This window comes from Oncorhynchus mykiss, chromosome 3 (assembly GCF_057628025.1).
Source record: "Oncorhynchus mykiss isolate SJ-2025 chromosome 3, ASM5762802v1, whole genome shotgun sequence".
Taxonomy (NCBI): domain Eukaryota; kingdom Metazoa; phylum Chordata; class Actinopteri; order Salmoniformes; family Salmonidae; genus Oncorhynchus; species Oncorhynchus mykiss.
In genome coordinates, this window is record NC_143024.1 from 77,689,354 (window position 1) to 77,709,482 (window position 20,129).

Below are 20,129 nucleotides of genomic sequence, written 5' to 3' on the forward strand. Positions count from 1 at the left end.
GCGGCACCACGAGACAGAACACAAGTGTGCTCATCTGTTGGGACTGGAATTATAACACCAACCAGTGATGTCTGCCGAGCATCAGATCAAAGTTTTGGTGTTGAACATCTGAAATAGGATGAATCTGTGAAATCAATGAAACCTTATTGTTAAGCTTTAGCTGTTGAATTGATGTTTTGTTAACCAAGGCTGCCCCCTCAGGACAGGAGCTGAAAGAGAAGACGACTTCACCTTCTATAAAGAGGTACAGTAAAAGAGGTGCTGAACACCACAAGCTAACACCTGCATGTAAACCTCATTAGTTAAGGGAACAGAATGAACAACAGGTAACAAACATCACCAATACACCGTTTTAGTTATTCTGTTCACTTTTCATAAGATCTTTATTGAATTTGTGTCTCATTTAAACATATTTACATGTCTTTATTTGTTCAGTAAAAATACAAATACAGAACACTTTTTTTCCTTCAAAATCAACATTCTCACGGCGACTGACAGCGCCAAAGGCCTGAGCTTCCTCCCCAGACAGAAAGCAGTAATGTCAGAGAGTAAGGTGGGGGCAGGGGGGCGAACAGTGATACATATACTTCATAACTTTCTACACCAGTAGGCTGCTGCTACTGCCTCCACCACGAGAAGGAGACACTGAGCTGGGGACAGGGGGAGGGATAGCTGGGGAGAAAGAGACAAATAGAAAATTCTAGGGATATGAAGGAGTAGAAAGGGTGTGACAGAGTAAAAAGAGGCAGAGGAAAAAGGAATGGTGAGATGGAGGGACAGGTGGTACTCAGTTAACACATGAGAAATGAGTGACAGTAACCAACCAATTAGCTAAACAGAGACACACATTGTATGGCTTTATTGATTGGCAAGGTGAGTGGTTCTGTAATCAGCCCATCATCATCGTGTCTCTGCTAGAGGGACAGCAGGGTGGCTTATAGAAAAGGAACTAGTTTATGAATCTTTTTGTAAAAAAATGATAATGAAAAAGCACAGTATTGGTGAAAGGCATCACATAGTAACACTTGATAAGGCTTTAAATAAATGTATAGGTCCAACAAAAATGTTTTTTCTTTCAGGGTACCCTTCTATTTCCTAGTGTTACCGTCAGCCCCCTAAACCATTCCCCTCCACACACCAATCACAGATTCATCACTGAACACAGCAGACTTCCTTGTGTTCCATCTGCTGTTGCAGAAACCACATTCACACAAAACACAATAGATCCATTTAGAACACACAAGTCCATAGAGAATGAATGGCATAACATTCAACATTCTCATTGCACAGGTGACTGAGGCCAAGTCCTAATTTGCGAGTGGTGATTAGGATAAGAAGAAGAAACAATTTGGGTAGAATCCTATCAGCAGTGTGAGGAGTTGTTCCTGAAGAGTAACAACTCCAGGCCCAACCCATCAGTGGCAGTGCAACACTCTGGGTCCATGTCAAAGACACAGGGATTATAAATGGAGGGCTTTGTGTCTTCAGCTCCAACAGTGGTGTAACTATTTTCCCTCTTAGTAATACAAACAACAAAGTGCATAACAATTTATCTATAGGGGCCATTTAAATCAGCAGACAGAAAACACTACCAAAACAAGCCTTGTCCCAATCTGCCTGTGGAGTGGTAGTGATTTATGGAAAAGACAGGAACGGAAGTTTACCAGGCTAGAAAGGCGTGATTGGAGAAGTGAAGAATGACAAGAAAAAGAAGATGGAGGGAGTTGGAATGGTGTGGTAAGACGAGGTAGAGATGCAGCATCGGTTGAATAGCAGCAACAACATGAGGCCAGGCTAAGTTACGTCACCTGCTAATCATAAGAGATGGAAGGAGAGGGCGATACAGAGGGAGAGAGAGTGTGTGTGACAGAAACAGCAGAATGTAGCATAGAGAATGCTATTGAAAATAGTTCCATATCCCCGGTCCACTTTTCAAAGGTTCCAGAAGGGTAGACATGAAGCCGTTGCTCCCATCCACAAAGTGACACTGATACAGTTCCAGGTCAAAGTTCAGAGTAAGACAGTGAACAGGAAATGGCAGAAGGACTAGGACGGTCTCAGTCTGTCGTGTCCCCGCCAATCAGCATCCAGGACACAAAATGACAAAAGAAAACAAACCCTATAGATCCCATAGTCTTCAGTTTGACTGTCAGTCTGTCGGTCTGTCTGAAACATACACATCCCTTCAGAGGAAGGTCCATCTGTCTGTTTGTTCTGACACTGTCTTGCTCCTGTGTGCGTCCATTAAAAGACAGTTTGGCCAAAACAAATCAAGCTTCCTGATTGTGGCTCTGTGTTTCAACAAAAAAGTAACAACGAATAGGAGGACTTCCCAGCCAATCACAAAAGTCGAACGCACCCTCCGTCCTGACGATAAGCAGAGGGAGCTATAGAAAGAGTACGAGCCAGAGAATGAAAGGAGAGCGAGTGAGAAAGGCTATTGTTTCAGTGCCTTCCACTCTGCAGTGGTCTGAGCGCTCTCCTTCTGCAGTCTGTAGCAGTGAGAGGGAGAGATGGAGGCAGGCAGGGCCGCTGGTCTCTACCGCCGGGCCTGGCTCCCTGGGAGGGTGAGGTTGGCCAGGTGCAGTACCGGCAGGGGGTGGGCCTCCGTGTTGAACACCCAGCTCTCCAAAGGCATCAGGTCATCACTGGAGAACAACAGGTACAGATACCTGGAGAAGAGAGAAGGAGGGAAAGAGAAGGGAGAGCAGACAATATTCAGCTGCTATATTCTGTTCATTAGTGCTGTAGTAGTATTTGTGAACAAAAACAAGCAGAGCGACCAGCAGGGGGGAGCAGAGCACATAGTTCCAGTGCATTCTGGGGGCTGCCAGGACATCCCCATTTCATACCAACTGGATGTGAATGAACAGAACACAGAGGAGCAGTAAAGGAGCAGCAAATGGAGGAAGACTTACTTGAGCGTCTCGGCCAGGAAGAAGCTCTGCTGGACATCGTCGTAGGTTGGGTTGGACGAGTAGACGTCCTTGACCCCAGAGAACCCACCGCTGACCCTGCAGTACTTATCAATGGCCTGGAGGGGGAGACCGAGAGCAGCACTTAATTACCACACATTTACATCAGTCACTTACATTGCAGTCACTTACATTGCAGTCACTTACATTGCAGTCAGGAGATGGGTACTCTTATCCATTAAAACAGTGTTTAAGGGTTGGAGGAGACATTCTATCCATCACCACTCTAGTCTAAACTGGGTATGTGATGAATAACATTTGATTTCAAATCGCTTTGTTTTAATTGAGATTTTAAGGGAATGCCTCCGTCTGTGACCTCAGTCAACGTGCTAGAGCTGTGATTTTACAATGCACAGAGTATTTATTTTCTGAAGTGTCCAGACAGAGTTAATCAGTTGTCTTTTTAAAAATATCTTTGTCCCTCTGCACCGCATCAGGTGTAATTCAAGGGAGGGTAAATATGGTGGATCTGTTAACTGACACAGTAAGATGACTTTGTGTCTCTGCCTCGGTACTTGTCTGGTCTTCTCTCTTAATGCCCCTCTATTAGTCAGTAGCAGTCAGTAGAATCTCTCTGAAGGAGATGAACTATTTTCAATGTTTCATGGACCACCGTATCCAATGTGTTTGTGCGCGTTTGTCCTTCTGCACACACACACACACACACACCCCTAGACTGCCTCTGTACTCCAGGCCTGGGCACAACCACATATGCACATCACATCTACCCAGCCACATGCACACCTGAACTAGAATCCAGTCCTAATACCATCTGGGTTAATAAAGTGTGTGAGTCTGTTTCTCTTTCTACCTGGAGGAGAAGGGTGTGTGTGTGTGTGTGTGTGTGTGTACAGCTGCTCTCTACTGGGCTCATTTCACAGGGCCATGCACTACAACAGCTGGGCCAACAAACCTCAACACACATGACTCGCACACGCTTAGACGAAGTAGGATCAAGTTGCCCCTAGACAATGATCTTAGATGTTCTCACTAATGGTCAAGCTTAGGACTTAGGAAGGTAAGCTGCCTACTACACAGAGCCTCAGGTAAAATAGTAGTGTGTGTGACATCAAACAGGAGCTGATGTGATGGTGTAGGAGCACTAGACAGGTAGGGAGATCAAACTGTATAGAACTGTCAGGTGATTTTCACAAGGGGAGAAAAAAACGAGACGGGGCAGAAAGAGGTAGAGAGAGGGAAGCAGGGAGGGGTAAGAGAGGGGAGAGGAAAGAACATGTACGACAGAGGAAGAGAGGAAAGAAGAGAGCGTAAGAGGAAAGGAGAGGAAAGGAGAGAGCATGTAAGAGAGGAAGAGAGGAAAGGAGAGAGCGTAAGAGGGGAGGAGAGGAAAGGAGAGAGCGTAAGAGGGGAGGAAAGGAGAGAGTAAGAGGGGAGGAGAGGAAAGGAGAGAGTAAGAGGGGAGGAGAGGAAAGGAAAGAGTAAGAGGGGAAGAGAGGAAAGGAGAGAGAAAGAGGAAGAGGGGAAAGGAGAGCGTAAGAGGGGGGAGAGGAAAGTAGAGAGAAAGAGGGGAAGAGAGGACAGGAGAGAGAAAGAGGGGAAGAGAGGAAAAGAGAGTAGGAGGAGGAGAAGAAAGGAGAGAGCATAAGAGGAGAGGAAAGGAGAGAGCGTAAAAGGAGAGGAAAGGAGAGCGTAAGAGGAAAGGAGCGAGCGTAAGAGAGGAGAGGAAAGGAGAGAGATGTGCATGGTGCACAGGAGCAGTCGAGGTTAGAACAAAGAAGAGAACTCCCTCATCTCCACTCAGTCACTCAGGATGAGGGAGGCTGCATTCAGACCCACATCAGCTCAAGAGCACCAACACAAACACACAGGAACAGATCGAGAGAGGGGAAACAGGAGAGGAGATAAGTGAATAGAGCGACAGGTGAATGGTGGCGAGAAGGAGAGGAGTGATTGAGAAAGGAAGTGAAAAATTAGAGCAGAGTGATTGAGTGGTTGACGAGGATGGAGAGAAAGCAGAGGTAGAAGAGTGTTTCACTTTGACCTTTGAAAATAAAAGAAAGAGGACTATAACTGGAGAGAAAAAATGAGAAAATTGAGTTCTCTGTTCTCAAGTAGCATTAGTAGTCTGTTGTGTGTTGATACTCTGATCCGCTCTCTTTTTTAAGTTACAAAGGGTCCATGCACTTATCCAATTCTTTCAGATGTACACTGGTGCAGAGAAGGTACTGCTAGGGGTCAGGAGGTGATAGGGGATTGGGCATGATGGATAAGTAAAAGCATAAGGGCAATATCATAGTAGTAATAGTTTGGAGTGATTTTCCAGTGGCTCACCTGTGCTGCTTCCCAGCCCCACTGCCTGTACTTGGGGTCGTGGGTGAACCTCCACATGTACCAGTAGGTCTCGATGACCTCTGGCCTCAGGATGTAGTACTTCTCATTCTGACGTACTGCCACTGCCTCCAGACCACTGTCAAACTTAAAGGCCTCTGGACCCAGCTTCAACACTACAGAGAGAGGGAGGGAGAGATATTCAATAACCATTTATTTTCCTGGTTTAGCATAAGAACACAACATACTTCCTGCCAATTAAACATTTAGAGTAATAGGAGCAGATTACAGTGATCAAGTAGTAGCCAGGAGACTTATGACAGATTTGTTCTGCACGCCTTGTCACTGTGGATGGGAACCAGAGACCACTGGATTCAGGTTGCAAAGGGTCGGAAACTTTCCGGTAAATTGAGGGAATTTTGCTTAAATTCATTAAAAAAAGTTAGCTTATAACAGTTAACCTTTTTTATGGGATACACTTAAGGCAATTCTATTTCAATTCATATTTTGGTTAAACTATCCCCAATTCAATGGAATTGCAACCCTTTCATCACATGTACAGCTGATTCTGAAGATCTTGCACTCTAATGAGATGCTATTGATCCCACACTACTACACTGTCTGAGCCAAAGACTACATGCTTTCTGGTAAGTTGTGATAACAATACTGGGTGGGGTGAATGTATTTTATATGACATACATGATTTTGTGTTAACTAGTAAATACAAGCCTACAGTAATGTGTTTAAATCATTTCTAACTTCTTAACAATTTCAGTTTTTGCTACCATGTGGGTTTCAGCTTGCTTGATCCTGCTAATTGAGGAGTGTTAATTCACCTGTTTCCATACATGTTTCATTTTAAAACATGTAACTTACAAAGGAGCTGTTTAATCTATCTGTACATGGAATTGTATTTATTTATTCACTAATTGTTTTCCTAATCTTCACAGGAAAAACCCACGAGCACTATCTGATGTGTGGAGACATTTCACTGCACCTAATGTAGAAGGAAAAGCTGTGTACATTTGCAAATACTGTACCAAATCATATGTGAAGAATGCAACAAAGATGCAGAATCATCTGGCCAAGTGCATAAAGTTCCCTCAGCTATCACAACAAGCAACCTCTGACAAAAGTCCCACTACTTTTATTCGAGGTGAAAATGTTGAATCAGACAACTTATCGATAGATGGTCCTCCTGGAATCTGAAGTTTTTTTTAAACTCAATGGAGGAACGTAGTCAGAGAAATGCTGATTAATGTGTATGCAACTGGTTCACCTCTGATGCTCACAGGCAGTGTGTATTGGAAGAGATTCTGAATGTTCTTCGCTCAGCATACACCCCCTCCAACCAGACATGCTTCATCTACTAAATTGCTGGATGCAGAGTTCAACAGAGTTCAAGTGAAGGTCAGCAAATAATAGAGAAAACAGACTGTATTGCAATCATCTCTGATGGGTGGTCGAATGTTGTTGGGCAAAGAATAATTAACTCCATTATACATTGCTCAAAAAAACAAAGGGAACACTTAAACAACACAATGTAAATCCAAGTCAATCACATTTCTGTGAAATCAAACTGTCCACTTAGGAAGCAACACTGATTGACAATAAATTTCACATGCTGTTGTGCAAATGGAATAGACAACAGGTGGAAATTCTAGGCAATTAGCAAGACACCCCCAATAAAGGAGTGGTTCTGCAGGTGGTGACCACAGACCACTTCTCAGTTCCTATGCTTCCTGGCTGATGTTTTGGTCACTTTTGAATGCTGGCGGTGCTTTCACTCTAGTGGTAGCATGAGACGGAGTCTACAACAAGTGGCTCAGGTAGTGCAGCTCATCCAGGATGGCACATCAATGCGAGCTGTGGCAAGAAGGTTTGCTGTGTCTGTCAGCGTAGTGTCCAGAGCATGGAGGTGCTACCAGGAGACAGGCCAGTGCATCAGGAGACGTGGAAGAGGCCGTAGGAGGGCAACAACCCAGCAGCAGGACCGCTACCTCTGCCTTTGTGGAAGGAGGAGTAGGAAGAGCACTGCCAGAGCCCTGCAAAATGACCTCCAGCAGGCCACAAATGTGCATGTGTCTGCTCAAACGGTCAGAAACAGACTCCATGAGGGTGGTTTGAGGGCCCGACGTCCACAGGTGGGGGTTGTGCTAACAGCCCAACACCGTGCAGGATGTTTGGCATTTGCCAGAGAACACAAAGATTGACAAATTCGCCACTGGCGCCCTGTGCTCTTCACAGATGAAAGCAGGTTCACACTGAGCACGTGACAGACGTGACAGTCTGGAGATGCCGTGGAGAACATTCTGCTGCCTGCAACATCCTCCAGCATGACCGGTTTGGCGGTGGGTCAGTCATGGTGTGGGGTGGCATTTCTTTGGGGGGCCATGTGCTCGCCAGAGGTAACCTGACTGCCATTAGGTACCGAGATGAGATCCTCAGAGCCCTTGTGAGACCATATGCTGGTGCGGTTGGCACTGGGTTCCTCCTAATGCAAGACAATGCTAGACCTCATGTGGCTGGAGTGTGTCAGCAATTCCTGCAAGAGGAAGGCATTGATGCTATGGACTGGCCCGCCCGTTCCCCAGACCTGAATCCAAGTGAGCACATCTGGGACATCATGTCTCGCTCCATCCACCAACGCCACGTTGCACCACAGACTGTCCAGGAGTTGGCGGATGCTTTAGTCCAGGTCTGGGAGGAGATCCCTCAGGAGACCATCCACCACCTCATCAGGAGCATGCCCAGGCGTTGTAGGGAGGTCATACAGGCACATGGAGGCCACACACACTACTGAGCCTCATTTTGACTTGTTTTAAGGACATTACATCAAAGTTATATCAGCCTGTAGTGTGGTTTTCCACTTAAATTTTGAGTGTGACTCCAAATCCAGACCTCCATAGGTTGATAAATTTGATTTCCATTGATAATTTTGTGATTTTGTTGTCAACACATTCAACTATGTAAAGAAAAAAGTATTTAATAAGAATATTTCATTCATTCAGATCTAGGATGTGTTATGTTCCCTTTATTTTTTTGAGCAGTGTATATCCTTTGTTGGCAATGAGGTCAAACGTTTTCTGTAAGTCTTCACAAGGTTTTCACACACTGTTGCTGGTATTTTGGCCCATTCCTCCATACAGATCTCCTCTAGAGCAGTGATGTTTTGGGGCTGTTGCTGGGCAACACGGACTTTCAACTCCCTCTAAAGATTTTCTATGGGGTTGAGATCTGGAGACTGGCTAGGCAACTCCAGGACCTTGAAATGCTTCTTACGAAGCCACTCCTTCGTTGCCCGGGCGGTGTGTTTGGGATCATTGTCATGCTGAAAGACCCAGCCATGTTTCATCTTCAATGCCCTTGCTGATGGAAGGAGGTTTTCACTCAAAATCTCACAATACATGGCCCCATTCATTCTTTCCTTTACACGGATCAGTCGTCCAGGTCCCTTTGCAAAAAAACTGCCCCAAAGCATGATGTTTCCACCCCCATGCTTCACAGTAGGTATGGTGTTCTTTGGATGCAACTCAGCATTCTTTGTCCGCCAAACACGACGAGTTGAGTTTTTACCAAAAAGTTATATTTTGGTTTCATCTGACCAGATGACATTCTCCCAATCTTCTTCTGGATCATCCAAATGCTCTCTAGCAAACTTCAGACGGGCCTGGACATGTACTGGCTTAAGCAGGGGGACACGTCTGGCACCGCAGGATTTGAGTCCCTGGTGGCTTAGTATGTTACTGATGGTAGGCGTTGTTACTTTGGTCCCAGCTCTCTGCAGGTCATTCACTAGGTCCTGGTGTCCTTTGACAGCTCTTTGGTCTTGGCCGTAGTGGAGTTTGGAGTGTGACTGTTTGAGGTTGTGGACAGGTGTCTTTTATACTTATAACAAGTTCAAACAAGTGCCATTAATACAGGTAACGAGTGGAGGACAGAGGAGCCTCTTAAAGAAGAAGTTACAGATCTGTGAGAGCCATCCTGTCGACTGCTTGCCCACCTCACTGTTGCTCCAAGCAGTTCTGAAATGCAACAAAAAGTGTGAAGACTTCTGCCTGAAGCCCATACATGCCACAGCGTACGTTGGACCCCAAGTATGCTGGCAAGAGCATCCTGTCTGGTGAAGAGATCAACAAAGCCTATGGTATCATCACTACCATGTCTCGCCACCTTGGCCTGGATGAGAGCGAGGTTCTTGGCAGTCTGGCGAAGTACACTTCCAAGCAAGGACTTTGGGATGGAGATACAATATGACAGTCATGCCAACATATCTCATCAGCCACCTGGTGGAAGGGACTTTGTGGATCTGAGAATCTTTCCCCTGTTGCCTACATCATCCTCCAAATCCCACCAACATCAGCCGCCTCAGAGCACAGCTGGTCCTTGTTTGGGAACACACACACCAAAGCACAACAGGTTGACCAGAACAAGGGTTGAAACATTGGTGGCCATTCGGGCAAATTTGAGGCTTTTTGAGCCTGACAACGAGCCATCCTCAACAAGGTTGGAAAGTGACTGATGTTCAAGAGGTGGACATTGAGGAGGTCCAGGGAGAAGACATAGGGAATCATTCAATATTCCCTTTCTTTTGTTGTTCAGTAAAATCATCCCATGTGAAGAGTCAACTCATTTAATTAAAGTTATTCGAAACTAATTAATTAATTCATTTCTATTGGAAGGATTTAATAATTTGAAATTATGTCTACTTATGATAAGGTAAAATGTTTATGTTTGTCTCCATTTGATATGGTAAATATACCCAATGCAAAAAAACATCTACATTTAAGTGGTATTAATATTCCCATTAATTCCCACGGAAAGTTTCCACCTCTGAATATTCCCCAAAATGTGCAACCCTACGCTGGATGAAACTACGAAATATCATCAGTCAAACCTTATTTCCAGGAAGTTCAGCCAGTTCCAATGGTAACCTCACTTAAAAAAACAACACATTATCCTAAGCTCACACTAAATCGGACTCAACATCAGGGAACAACTCAAATACATAGTACGAAGACCATCCCAAGTTACCATTTATACCTAAACTATGTTTAGATGTGTCTCACCGGTGCGGTCGTAGGACTCGTGGCAGGTGTGTGCGATCTCAGCCCCCAGCTGTAGGTAGTGTCCAGCCTTGTCGTCAGGCGAGCCGTCGGCCCCCAGAGCGAACATCCCACCGGCAAAGCACGTCAGGTGACCCATCTTCCTCTCCAGGTGGCCGTTCTTCCACTCTCCGATGAACGTCAGGCCGCCGTTGGACTTACGGATCAGGTGACGCTCGATGGCCTGGAGGGGGGTGGGGAAAGGGTGTGGGTGGTGATAGGAGAGCAAGGTGCGTGTTTAGGGAGGAGGGTGTGTGGGTGGTGATGGTAGAAGGGGTAGGTGTGTGTATGAAGCAGAGAGAGATAAAGGACAGGTACTTTTTTGTTCCTGTGCCAGGGACTATGTTGTCTAAGTGTCCTCAGCTCCAGTCCTTGAGAGCAGCAGCAGAATCTGCTGTTGTCTCCCTGACAGCAACTGTACCTGATCAATCAACATCAATAACTGGCCATAAAGTCCAGGCATCTGCTTACTGTTAACTAAATCACAATTGAATAAAAGGCAAACATGGAACTCAGTTGACCATGCAGTTAACTTCTCTGGGAATAGTGGGACGCTAGCGTCCTACCTCGACAACAGCCAGTGAAATTGCAGGGCGCCAAATTCAAACAGAAATCTCAATTAAAATTCCTCAAACATTTTACACCATTTTAAAAGATACACTTTTTTTTAATCCAAACACAGTGTCTGATTTCAAAAAGGCTTTACCGCGAAAGCACACCATGCGATTATGTTAGGACAGCGCCTAGGCACAAAAAAAACAGACATTTTCAATCCAAGGAGAGGACTCACAAAAGTCAGAAATAGCAATTAAATTAATCACTTACCTTTGATGATCTTCATCTGGTGGCACTCCCAGGACTCCATGTTACACAATAAATGTTTGTTTTGTTCAATAAAGTCCCTCTTTGTCCAAATACCTCAGTTTTGTTTGCGCGTTTAGTTCAGTAATCCAAAGGCACAAAGCGCGCTCACAACATCCAGACAAAAAGTCAAAAAAGTTCCATTAAAGTTCGTAGAAACATGTCAAACGATGTTTATAATCAATCCTTATATCATAAATATTCAATAATATTTCAACCGGACAATACCGTTTTCATGAGAAAGGAAAGAACGAACGGCGCGCTCACGGCCACACGCGATAAACAACTCAGCTTTCAGCAGAGCCACTTACTCTGAGTGGTCTTATTCTCTCCCCTTTCACAATAGAAGCCTGAAACAACTTCTAAAGACTGTTGACATCAACTGGAAGCCTTAGAAAGTGCAATCTGACCCCACAGACACTGGATAGGCATTCACTTAAAACTTTAGAATTCCCACTTCCTGGTTGGATTTTTCTCAGGTTTTCACCTGCCATATGAGTTTTGGTATACTCACAGACATTATTTTAACAGTTTTAGAAACTTCAGAGTGTTTTCTATCCAAACCTACCAATTGTATGCACATCCTATCTTCTGGGCCTGAGTAACAGGCAGTTTACTCTGGGCACGCTTTTCATCCAAACTTCCCAATGCTGCCCCCTCTCCCAATGAAGTTAAAGGACTTTGAGGAGTTGAGGAACAATCCTAACTATCTGGCCTGAAGGATATAGAGAAAGGTAGTTGCTATTTCAGGGTAGGCTAGATGGAGTTGAAACACAGCTGTGTGTTTGCCAATCAAAGCCATCTCTATGGAGACCAGGTAAGGGAAGCCAGTCTCCATGGAGACCAGATAAAGGTGTGGTGCGTACCTCGATAGCGTCGTCGTAGGTCTTGCGTGCCTCTGTGTCGGTCTTGTCTGACATGAGCCAGGCCTTCAGCAGGTACTCATAGAAACTGTCCCCCAGACCTCCAACTGATGTATGGTCTACAGGGGGAGGGGTGGAGAGAGAGAAGAACAAGAAGAGAGGGAGGAAGGGGAGAAAGATAAGTGTTTGGGGAAAGGGACAAAGCAAGGGAGAGCGAGAGAGAAAGAAGAAGAGATGGAGGTAGTCAGAGGAACAAAAAGATAATTAATTATTCATTGGATGATGTTTTCTTCAAAACTCCAACCAGAGTCAACACTATTCTTCAGTAGGGGTTTTAAGTTACAGCAACAAAACAGCTATGGAGATTATTTGCCCGTTTTACAGTATGATGGCAGAGACTAGATGATTTGGGTTGTTTACTTTCTTCCTGATGTACTACTTAAAGACCCCCGTGTCGTAGTAAAAATTGATTCAGACTTTCTAGCTGGCCTAAAAAAGGACACATTACAGTGAGCAGGAGAATGTGCCAAATCTCACTCAGCAAGAGGACACAGATGGGTAGGCACACACACCCACGCATATACACACACACGCATATACACCCCCCCCCCCCCCCCCCCCCCACATGCATGCATGCACCCACACACACAGTCTCTCTCTCTCAATCTGTCACAGACTACCCCGAGCCATGATTCTGCAGTATTAAACAATGTGGTAGTTTAAGTAGCAGAGCCAAGACACTCAAAGAGTACAGTGTTCTCCATGAGGCCCAACTCTGTTAACCTCTTGAAACTAAGGGGCACTATTTTTAATTTTGGAAAAATAACGTTCCCAAAGTAAACCGCCTATTTCTCAGGACCAGATGCTAGAATATGCATATAATTGACAGATTAGGATAGAAAACACTCTAAAGTTTCCAAAACTGTAAAAATGTGGTCTGTGAGTATAACAGAACTGATATTGCAGGCAGAATCCTGAGAAAAATCCAATCAGGAAGTGACTCTTATTTTGAAACCCCTGTCTTTCTATGCATCCCTGTTGCCCATTGAAAGGGATATCAACCAGATTCCTTATTCTGTGGCTTCCTCAAGCTTCAGTTGTTAGCCAGGAGGGACTTAAAAGAAAATTCAACCCAAAAATGATCAATTTGTTTCATTAGTCCATTGTTGACATAAGAAAAACATTTTGGGACTGTCAGTATTCAAGTTAAGACATGTAACTTTCACAACAAATACAAATCCTCCCCGTATGATGGAAAATGCAGCATCTCACCATACAGGGACGATTTCTGTATTTTGAAAGATACATAATAACTTGAAAACTTGAATGCTGACAAGCAAAACATTTGGGACTATGTCAACAATGGACTAATAAAGGAAAATTCCACAAAAAGTACATTTTGGTATTTGTTTCAAGTCCCTCCCTGCTGGCTAACAACTGAAGTTAAACAGAGTCAGGCATCATGGGGACAACACAGTACTCTGAGTGTCATGGCTCTGCTACTGGCACTTGCTACCATACCCCATTCAAAGGGACTTCAATCTTTTGTCTTGCCCATTTACCCTCTGAATGGCACAATCCATGTATTAATTTTCCCGAGGCATAAAAATGCTTCTTTAACCTGTCTCCTCCTAGTCATCTACACGGATTTAATTGGATTTAACAAGTGGCATCAATAAGGGAGCATAGCTTTCACGTGATCAGTCTGTCATGGAAAGATTCCTAATATTTTGTATACGCAGTACATACATCTATATACAGTTGAAGTCAGAAGTTTACATACACTTAGGTTGGAGTCATGAAAACTTGTTTTTCAACCACTCCACAAATTTCTTGTTAAACCTCTTGATACTACCCATCCCGGATCCGGGAGCGTAATCATCGCCTGAAACTAATTAGCATAACGCAGCGGACATAAATATCCCTAGAAAATATTCCTATTCATGAAAATCACAAATGAAATATATTGAGACACAGCTTAGCCTTTTGTTAATCACACTGCCATTTCAGATTTTCAAAATATGCTTTACAGCCAACGCTAGACAAGCATTTGTGTAAGTTTATCATAGCCTAGCATAGCATTATGCCTTGCTAGCAGCAGGCAACATTTTCACAAAAATAAAAGCAATCAAATTAAATCATTTACCTTTGAAGAACTTCAAATGTTTTCACTTACGAGACTCCCAGTTAGATAACAAATGTTCCTTTTTTCCAAAAATATTATTTTTGTAAACGAAATAGCTCCGTTTGTTCTTCACGTTCGGCTGAGAAATCGACCGGAAAATGCGGTCACTACAACGGCACACTTTTTTCCAAATTAGCTCCTTAATATCGACAGAAACATGGCAAACGTTGTTTAGAATCAATCCTCAAGGTGTTTTTCACAAATCTATTCGATAATATATCCACCGGGACAATTGGTTTCTCATTAGAAGCGATTGGAATAATGGGTACCTCTGTACTTTACGCAATATTTTTTGCGGGAGCCATCATGTGACCACTTGCTCAATGTAGTCCCTTACGGCTATTCTTCAACATAAATGCGTAAAAATACGTCACAATGCTGTAGACACCTTGGGGAATACGTAGAAAGCGTAAGCTCATTCGTAGGCCATTCACAGCCATATAAGGAGTCATTGGCATGCAGCGCTTTCAAAATATGGGGCACTTCCTGACTGGATTTTTATCTGGGTTTCGCCTGTAACATCAGTTCTGTTGCACTCACAGACAATATCTTTGCAGTTTGGAAACGTTAGAGTGTTTTCTATCCAAAGCTGTCAATTATATGCATAGTCAAGCATCTTGTTGTGACAAAATATCCCGTTTAAAAACGGGAACGTTTTTTTTTATCCAAAAATGAAATACTGCCCCCAGAGTTTCAAGAGGTCTTGACGCTCCCCATCCCTTAAGCGGGATAATTGTCATCAGCAACCGCTGAATAGCATAGCGCCTCTGTCAAATAATATAACAAAAAATATTTTTATTCATGAAATCACAAGAGCAATATAGGAAAACACAGTTTAGCCTTTTGTTAATTCACCTGTCGTCTCAGATTTTGAAATTATGCTTTACAGCGAAAGCAATCCAAGCGTTTGTGTAAGTTTATCGATCGCATGACAAAACATTAAGTACACTTAGCATCAGGTAGCTTGGTCACGAAAATCAGAAAAGCAATAAAATGAATCGTTTACCTTTGATGATCTTTGGATGTTTTCACTCACGAGACTCCCAGTTACACAACAAAATGTTCCTTTTGTTCCATAAAGATTATTTTTATATCCAAAATACCTCCGTTTGTTTGGCGCATTATGTTCAGAAATCCACAGGAAAGAGCAGTCACGACCATGCAGACAAATTCCAAATAACATCCGTAATGTCCACAGAAACATGTCAAGCGTTTTTTATAATCAATCGTCAGGTTGTTTTTAAAATACATAATCGATAATATATCAACCGCAAATGTCTTTCACAGTAGGAGAGAGAAAAGCAATACCTATCCAAACTGTTGAGTGAGCAAAACTCATGTGACCACTTGACACGATGTTATCGTTCTGGCTCATTTTTCAAAATAAAAAGCCTGAAACTATGTCTGAAGACTTGACACCTTGAGGAAGCGATAGGAAAAGGAATCTGGTTGATATCCCTTTAAATGGAGCAATGGGAGGCTATAGCACATGGAGTTTTCAAAATAGAAGCCACTTCCTGGTTTGATTTTTCTCAGGGTTTCGCCTGCAATATCAGTTCGGTTATACTCACAGACAATATTTTGACAGTTTTGGGAACTTTAGAGTGTTTTCTATCCTAATCTGTCAATTATATGCATATTCTAGCATCTGGTCCTGAGAAATAGGCTGTTTACTTTGGGAACGTTATTTTTCCAAACATAAAAATAGTGCCCCCTAGTTTCAAGAGGTTAACCTCTCTGGTACAAGTGGGACGCTAGCTTCCCACCTCAACAAGAGCCAGTGAAATTGCAGAGCGCCAAATTCAAATACAGAAATACTCACTATAAACATTTTGAAAAGTACAAGTGTTTTACATAGGTTTAAAGATTAACTTATTGTGAATCCAACCACGGTGTCAGATTTCAAAAAGGCTTTACGGCGAAACCATACCGTACGATTATTTGAGAACATCACGCAGCAGACAAATCATTACAAACAGTAACCAGCCAAGTAGAAGAGTTACACAAGACAGAAAGAGATAAAAATTAATCACTTACCTTTGATGATCTTCATATGTTTGCACTCAGAAGACATTAATTTACTCAATAAATGTTTGTTTTGTTTGATAAAGTCTCTTTATATCCAAAAAGCTCAGTTTTGTTCGTGTGTTTTCTTCAGTAATCCACAGACTCAAACGCAGTCACAACAGGCAGACAAAAAATCCAAATTGTATCCGTAAAATTCATAGAAACATGTCAAACAATGTTTATATTAAAGCCTCAGGTTGTTTTTAGCCTAAATAATCAATAATATTTCAACCGGACAAACCTCATCAATATAAAAGGAAACATGAAAGGCACTCTCGGTCGAGCTCATGAAAAAGCTCTGACACTGCAGGGTCCACTCATTCAGACTGCTCTTACTCCCTCATTTTTAAGAATACAAGCCTGAAACAATTTCTAAAGACTGTTGACACTGAGTAGAAGGCATAGGAACTGCAATTTAAGTCCTAAATCAATGGATACTGTAATGGCATTGAATAGAAAACTACAAAACCAAAAGAAAAACTACTTCCTGAATGGATTTTTCAGGTTTGCGCCTGCCAAATCAGTTTTGTTATACTCACAGACACTATTTTAACGGTTTTGGAAACTTTAGAGTGTTTCCTATCCAAATCCTATCCATCTCCTGGGCCTGAGTAGCAGGCAGTTTAATTTGGGCACGCTTTTCATCCAAAATTCCAAATGCTGCCCCCTACCCTAGAGAAGTTAAATTATAGTTTTGGCAAGTCAGTTAGGACATCTACTTTGTGCATGACACAAATAATTTTTCCAACAATTGTTTATAGACAGATGATTTCACTTATAATTCATTGTATCAGAAGTTTACATACACTAAGGTGACTGTGCCTTTAAACAGCTTGGGAAATTCTGTAAAATTATGTCATGGCTTTAGAAGCTTCTGATAGGCTAATTGACATCATTTGAGTCAATTGGAGGTGTACCTGTGGATGTATTTCAAGGCCTACCTTCAAACTCAGTGCCTCTTTGCTTGACATGGGAAAATCAAAATAAATCAGCCAAGACCTCAGAGAAAAAATTGTAGACCTCCACAAGTCTGGTTCATCCTTGGGAGAAATGTCCAAATGCCTGAAGGTACCATGTTCATCTGTACAAACAATAGTACACAAGTATAAACACTGAGGGACCACGCAGCCGTCATACCGCTCAGGAAGGAGAGGCGTTCTGTCTCCTAGAGATGAACGGACTTGGTGCGAAAAGTGTAAATCAATCCCAGAACAAAAGCAAAGGACATTGTGAAGATGCTGGAGGAAACAGCTACAAAAGTATCTATGTCCACAGTAAAATGAGTCCTATATCGACATAACCTGAAAGGCCACTCCCAAACCGCCATAAAAAAGCCAGACAACGGTTTGCAACTGCACATGGGGACAAAGACTGTACTTTTTGGAGAAATTTCCTCTGGTCTGATGAAACAAAAACAGAACTGTTTGGGGCCTCCCGGGTGGCGCAGTGGTTAACTGCAGCGCCAGTTGTGCCACCAGAGACTCTGGGTTCGCGCCCAGGCTCTGTCGTAACCGGCCGCGTCCGGGAGGTCCGTGGGGCGACGCACAATTGGCCTAGCGTCGTCCGGGTTAGGGAGAGGTTGGCCGGTAGGGATATCCTTGTCTCATCGCGCACCAGCGACTCCTGTGGCGGGCCAGGCGCAGTGCGCAACCAAGGTTGCCAGGTGCACTGTGTTTCCTCCGACAGATTGGTGCGGCTGGCTTCCGGGTTGCGCATTGTGTTAAGAAGCAGTGCGGCTTGGTTGGGTTGTGTATCGGAAGACGCATGACTTTCAACCTTCGTCTCTCCCGAGCCCGTACGGGAGTTGTAGCGATGAGACAAGATGGTAGCTACTAAACAATTGGATACCACGAAATTGGGGAGAAAAAGGTGGAAATTCCCCCCCCCCCCAAAAAAAAACAGAACTGTTTGGCCATAATGACCATTGTTATGCTTGGAGGAAAAAGGGGGAGGCCGAAGGGGCAAGCCGAAGAACACCATCCCAACCGTGAAGCACAGCAGCACCATGTTGTGGGGGTGCATCAGGAGGGACTGGTGCACTTCACAAAATAGATGGCGTAATGAGGGAGGAAAATTATGTGGATATATTGAAGCAACATCTAAAAACCTCAGTCAGGAAGTTAACCTTTCTGATCTCCCCATCCCGGATCCGGGTTCGTGAATACAGACTCAAGCTCATTACCATAACGCAACGTTAACTATTCATGAAAATCGCAAATGAAATGAAATAAATATGCTAGCTCTCAAGCTTAGCCTTTTGTTAACAACACTGTCATCTCAGATTTTCAAAATATGCTTCTCAACCATTGCAAAACAAGCATTTGTGTAACAGTATTGATGGCTAACGTAGCATTTAGCATTAGCATTCAGCTGGCAACATTTACACAAAAAAACAGAAAAGCATTCAAAAAAAATCATTTACCTTTGAAGAACTTCAGATGTTTTCAATGAGGAGACTCTCAGATAGCAAATGTTCAGTTTTTCCTGAAAGATTATTTGTTTAGGACAAATCGCTCCGTTTTCTGCGTCACGTTTAGCTATGAAAAAACCCCTGTATCCAGGATTGTGTAAATCTATCAGCAAGCTCATTAGCATAACACAACGTTAACCATTTATGAAAATCGCAAATGAAATGAAATAAATATGCCATCTCTCAAGCTTAGCCTTTTGTAAACAACACTGTCATCTCAGATTTTCAAAATATGCTTCTCAACCATAGGAAAACAATAATTTGTGTAAAAGTAGCTAGCTAGAGTTAGCATTTCGCGTTAGCATTTAGCGTTAGCATTAGCGTTAGCATCCAGCACGCAACATTAACAAAAACATAAAAGCCTTCAAATAAAATCATTTACCTTTGAAGAACTTCTGATGTTTTCAATGAGGATACTCTCAGTTAGATAGCAGATGCTCAGTTTTTCCAAAAAGATTCCTTGTGTATTAGAAATAGCTCCGTTTTATACATCACATTTGGCTACCAAAAAAAATCCATAAATTCAGTCCTCAAAACGCAAACTTTTTTCCAAATTAACTCCATAATATCGACTGAAAACATGGCAAACGTTGTTTAGAATCAATCATCAAGGTGTTTTTCACATATCTCTTCATTGATACATCGTTCTTGGACACATGCTTTCTCCCCTGAATCAAATGGTAAAGTAGAAGCAGCTGGCAATTGCGCACCGAATTCGACGCAGGACACCAGGCGGACACTTGGAAAATGTAGTCTCTTATGGTCAATCTTCCAATGATATGCCTACAAATACGTCACAATGCTGCTAAGACCTTGGGCGAACGACAGAAAGTGTAGGCTCATTCGTTGCGCAATCACAGCCATATAAGGAGAGAATGGAAAACAGAGCTTCAGAAATTCTGCTAATTCCTGGGTGATGCATCATCTTGGTTTCGCATGTAGAATGAGTTCTGGGGCACTTACAGACAAAATCTTTGCAGATTCTGAAACTTCAGAGTGTTTTCTTTCCAAAACTGTCAAGAATATGCATAGTCGAGCATCTTTTCGTGACAAAATATCGCGCTTAAAACGGGAACGTTTTTTATCCAAAAATGAAATAGCGCCCCTAGAGCTCTAACAGGTTAAAGCTTGGTTGCAAATGGGTCTTCCAAATGGACAATGACCCCAAGCATAAGGACAACAAAGTCAAGGTACTGGAGTGGCCATCACAAAGCCCTGACCTGAATCCCAAAGAAAATGTGTGGGCAGAACTGAAAAAGCGTGTGCGAGGCCTTCAAACCCGACACCAGCTCTGTCAGGAGGAATGGGCCAAAA

At 43.2% G+C, this 20,129-nt stretch overlaps 1 protein-coding gene across 6 annotated transcripts in view; it reads right to left on the reverse strand.

The window, feature by feature from the left end:
* Window positions 1-350: 350 nt before the first annotated feature.
* LOC110520419 (mannosyl-oligosaccharide 1,2-alpha-mannosidase IB) overlaps window positions 351-20,129 on the reverse strand; it is a 113,234-nt gene continuing 93,455 nt past the window's right edge. For all 6 annotated transcript variants that reach the window (XR_016494814.1, XM_021597729.3, XM_021597732.3 and 3 more), the window contains 5 exons: window positions 12,097-12,212; window positions 10,334-10,553; window positions 5,268-5,440; window positions 2,919-3,034; window positions 351-2,672 (listed from right to left, as the gene is read on the reverse strand). Coding sequence is in view for 5 of the 6 variants with exons in the window: in XM_021597729.3 (XP_021453404.3) it covers window positions 2,540-2,672; window positions 2,919-3,034; window positions 5,268-5,440; window positions 10,334-10,553; window positions 12,097-12,212 (758 nt within the window). In the remaining variant the exon portion in view is untranslated. The remainder of the gene's footprint in view (window positions 2,673-2,918; window positions 3,035-5,267; window positions 5,441-10,333; window positions 10,554-12,096; window positions 12,213-20,129) is intronic.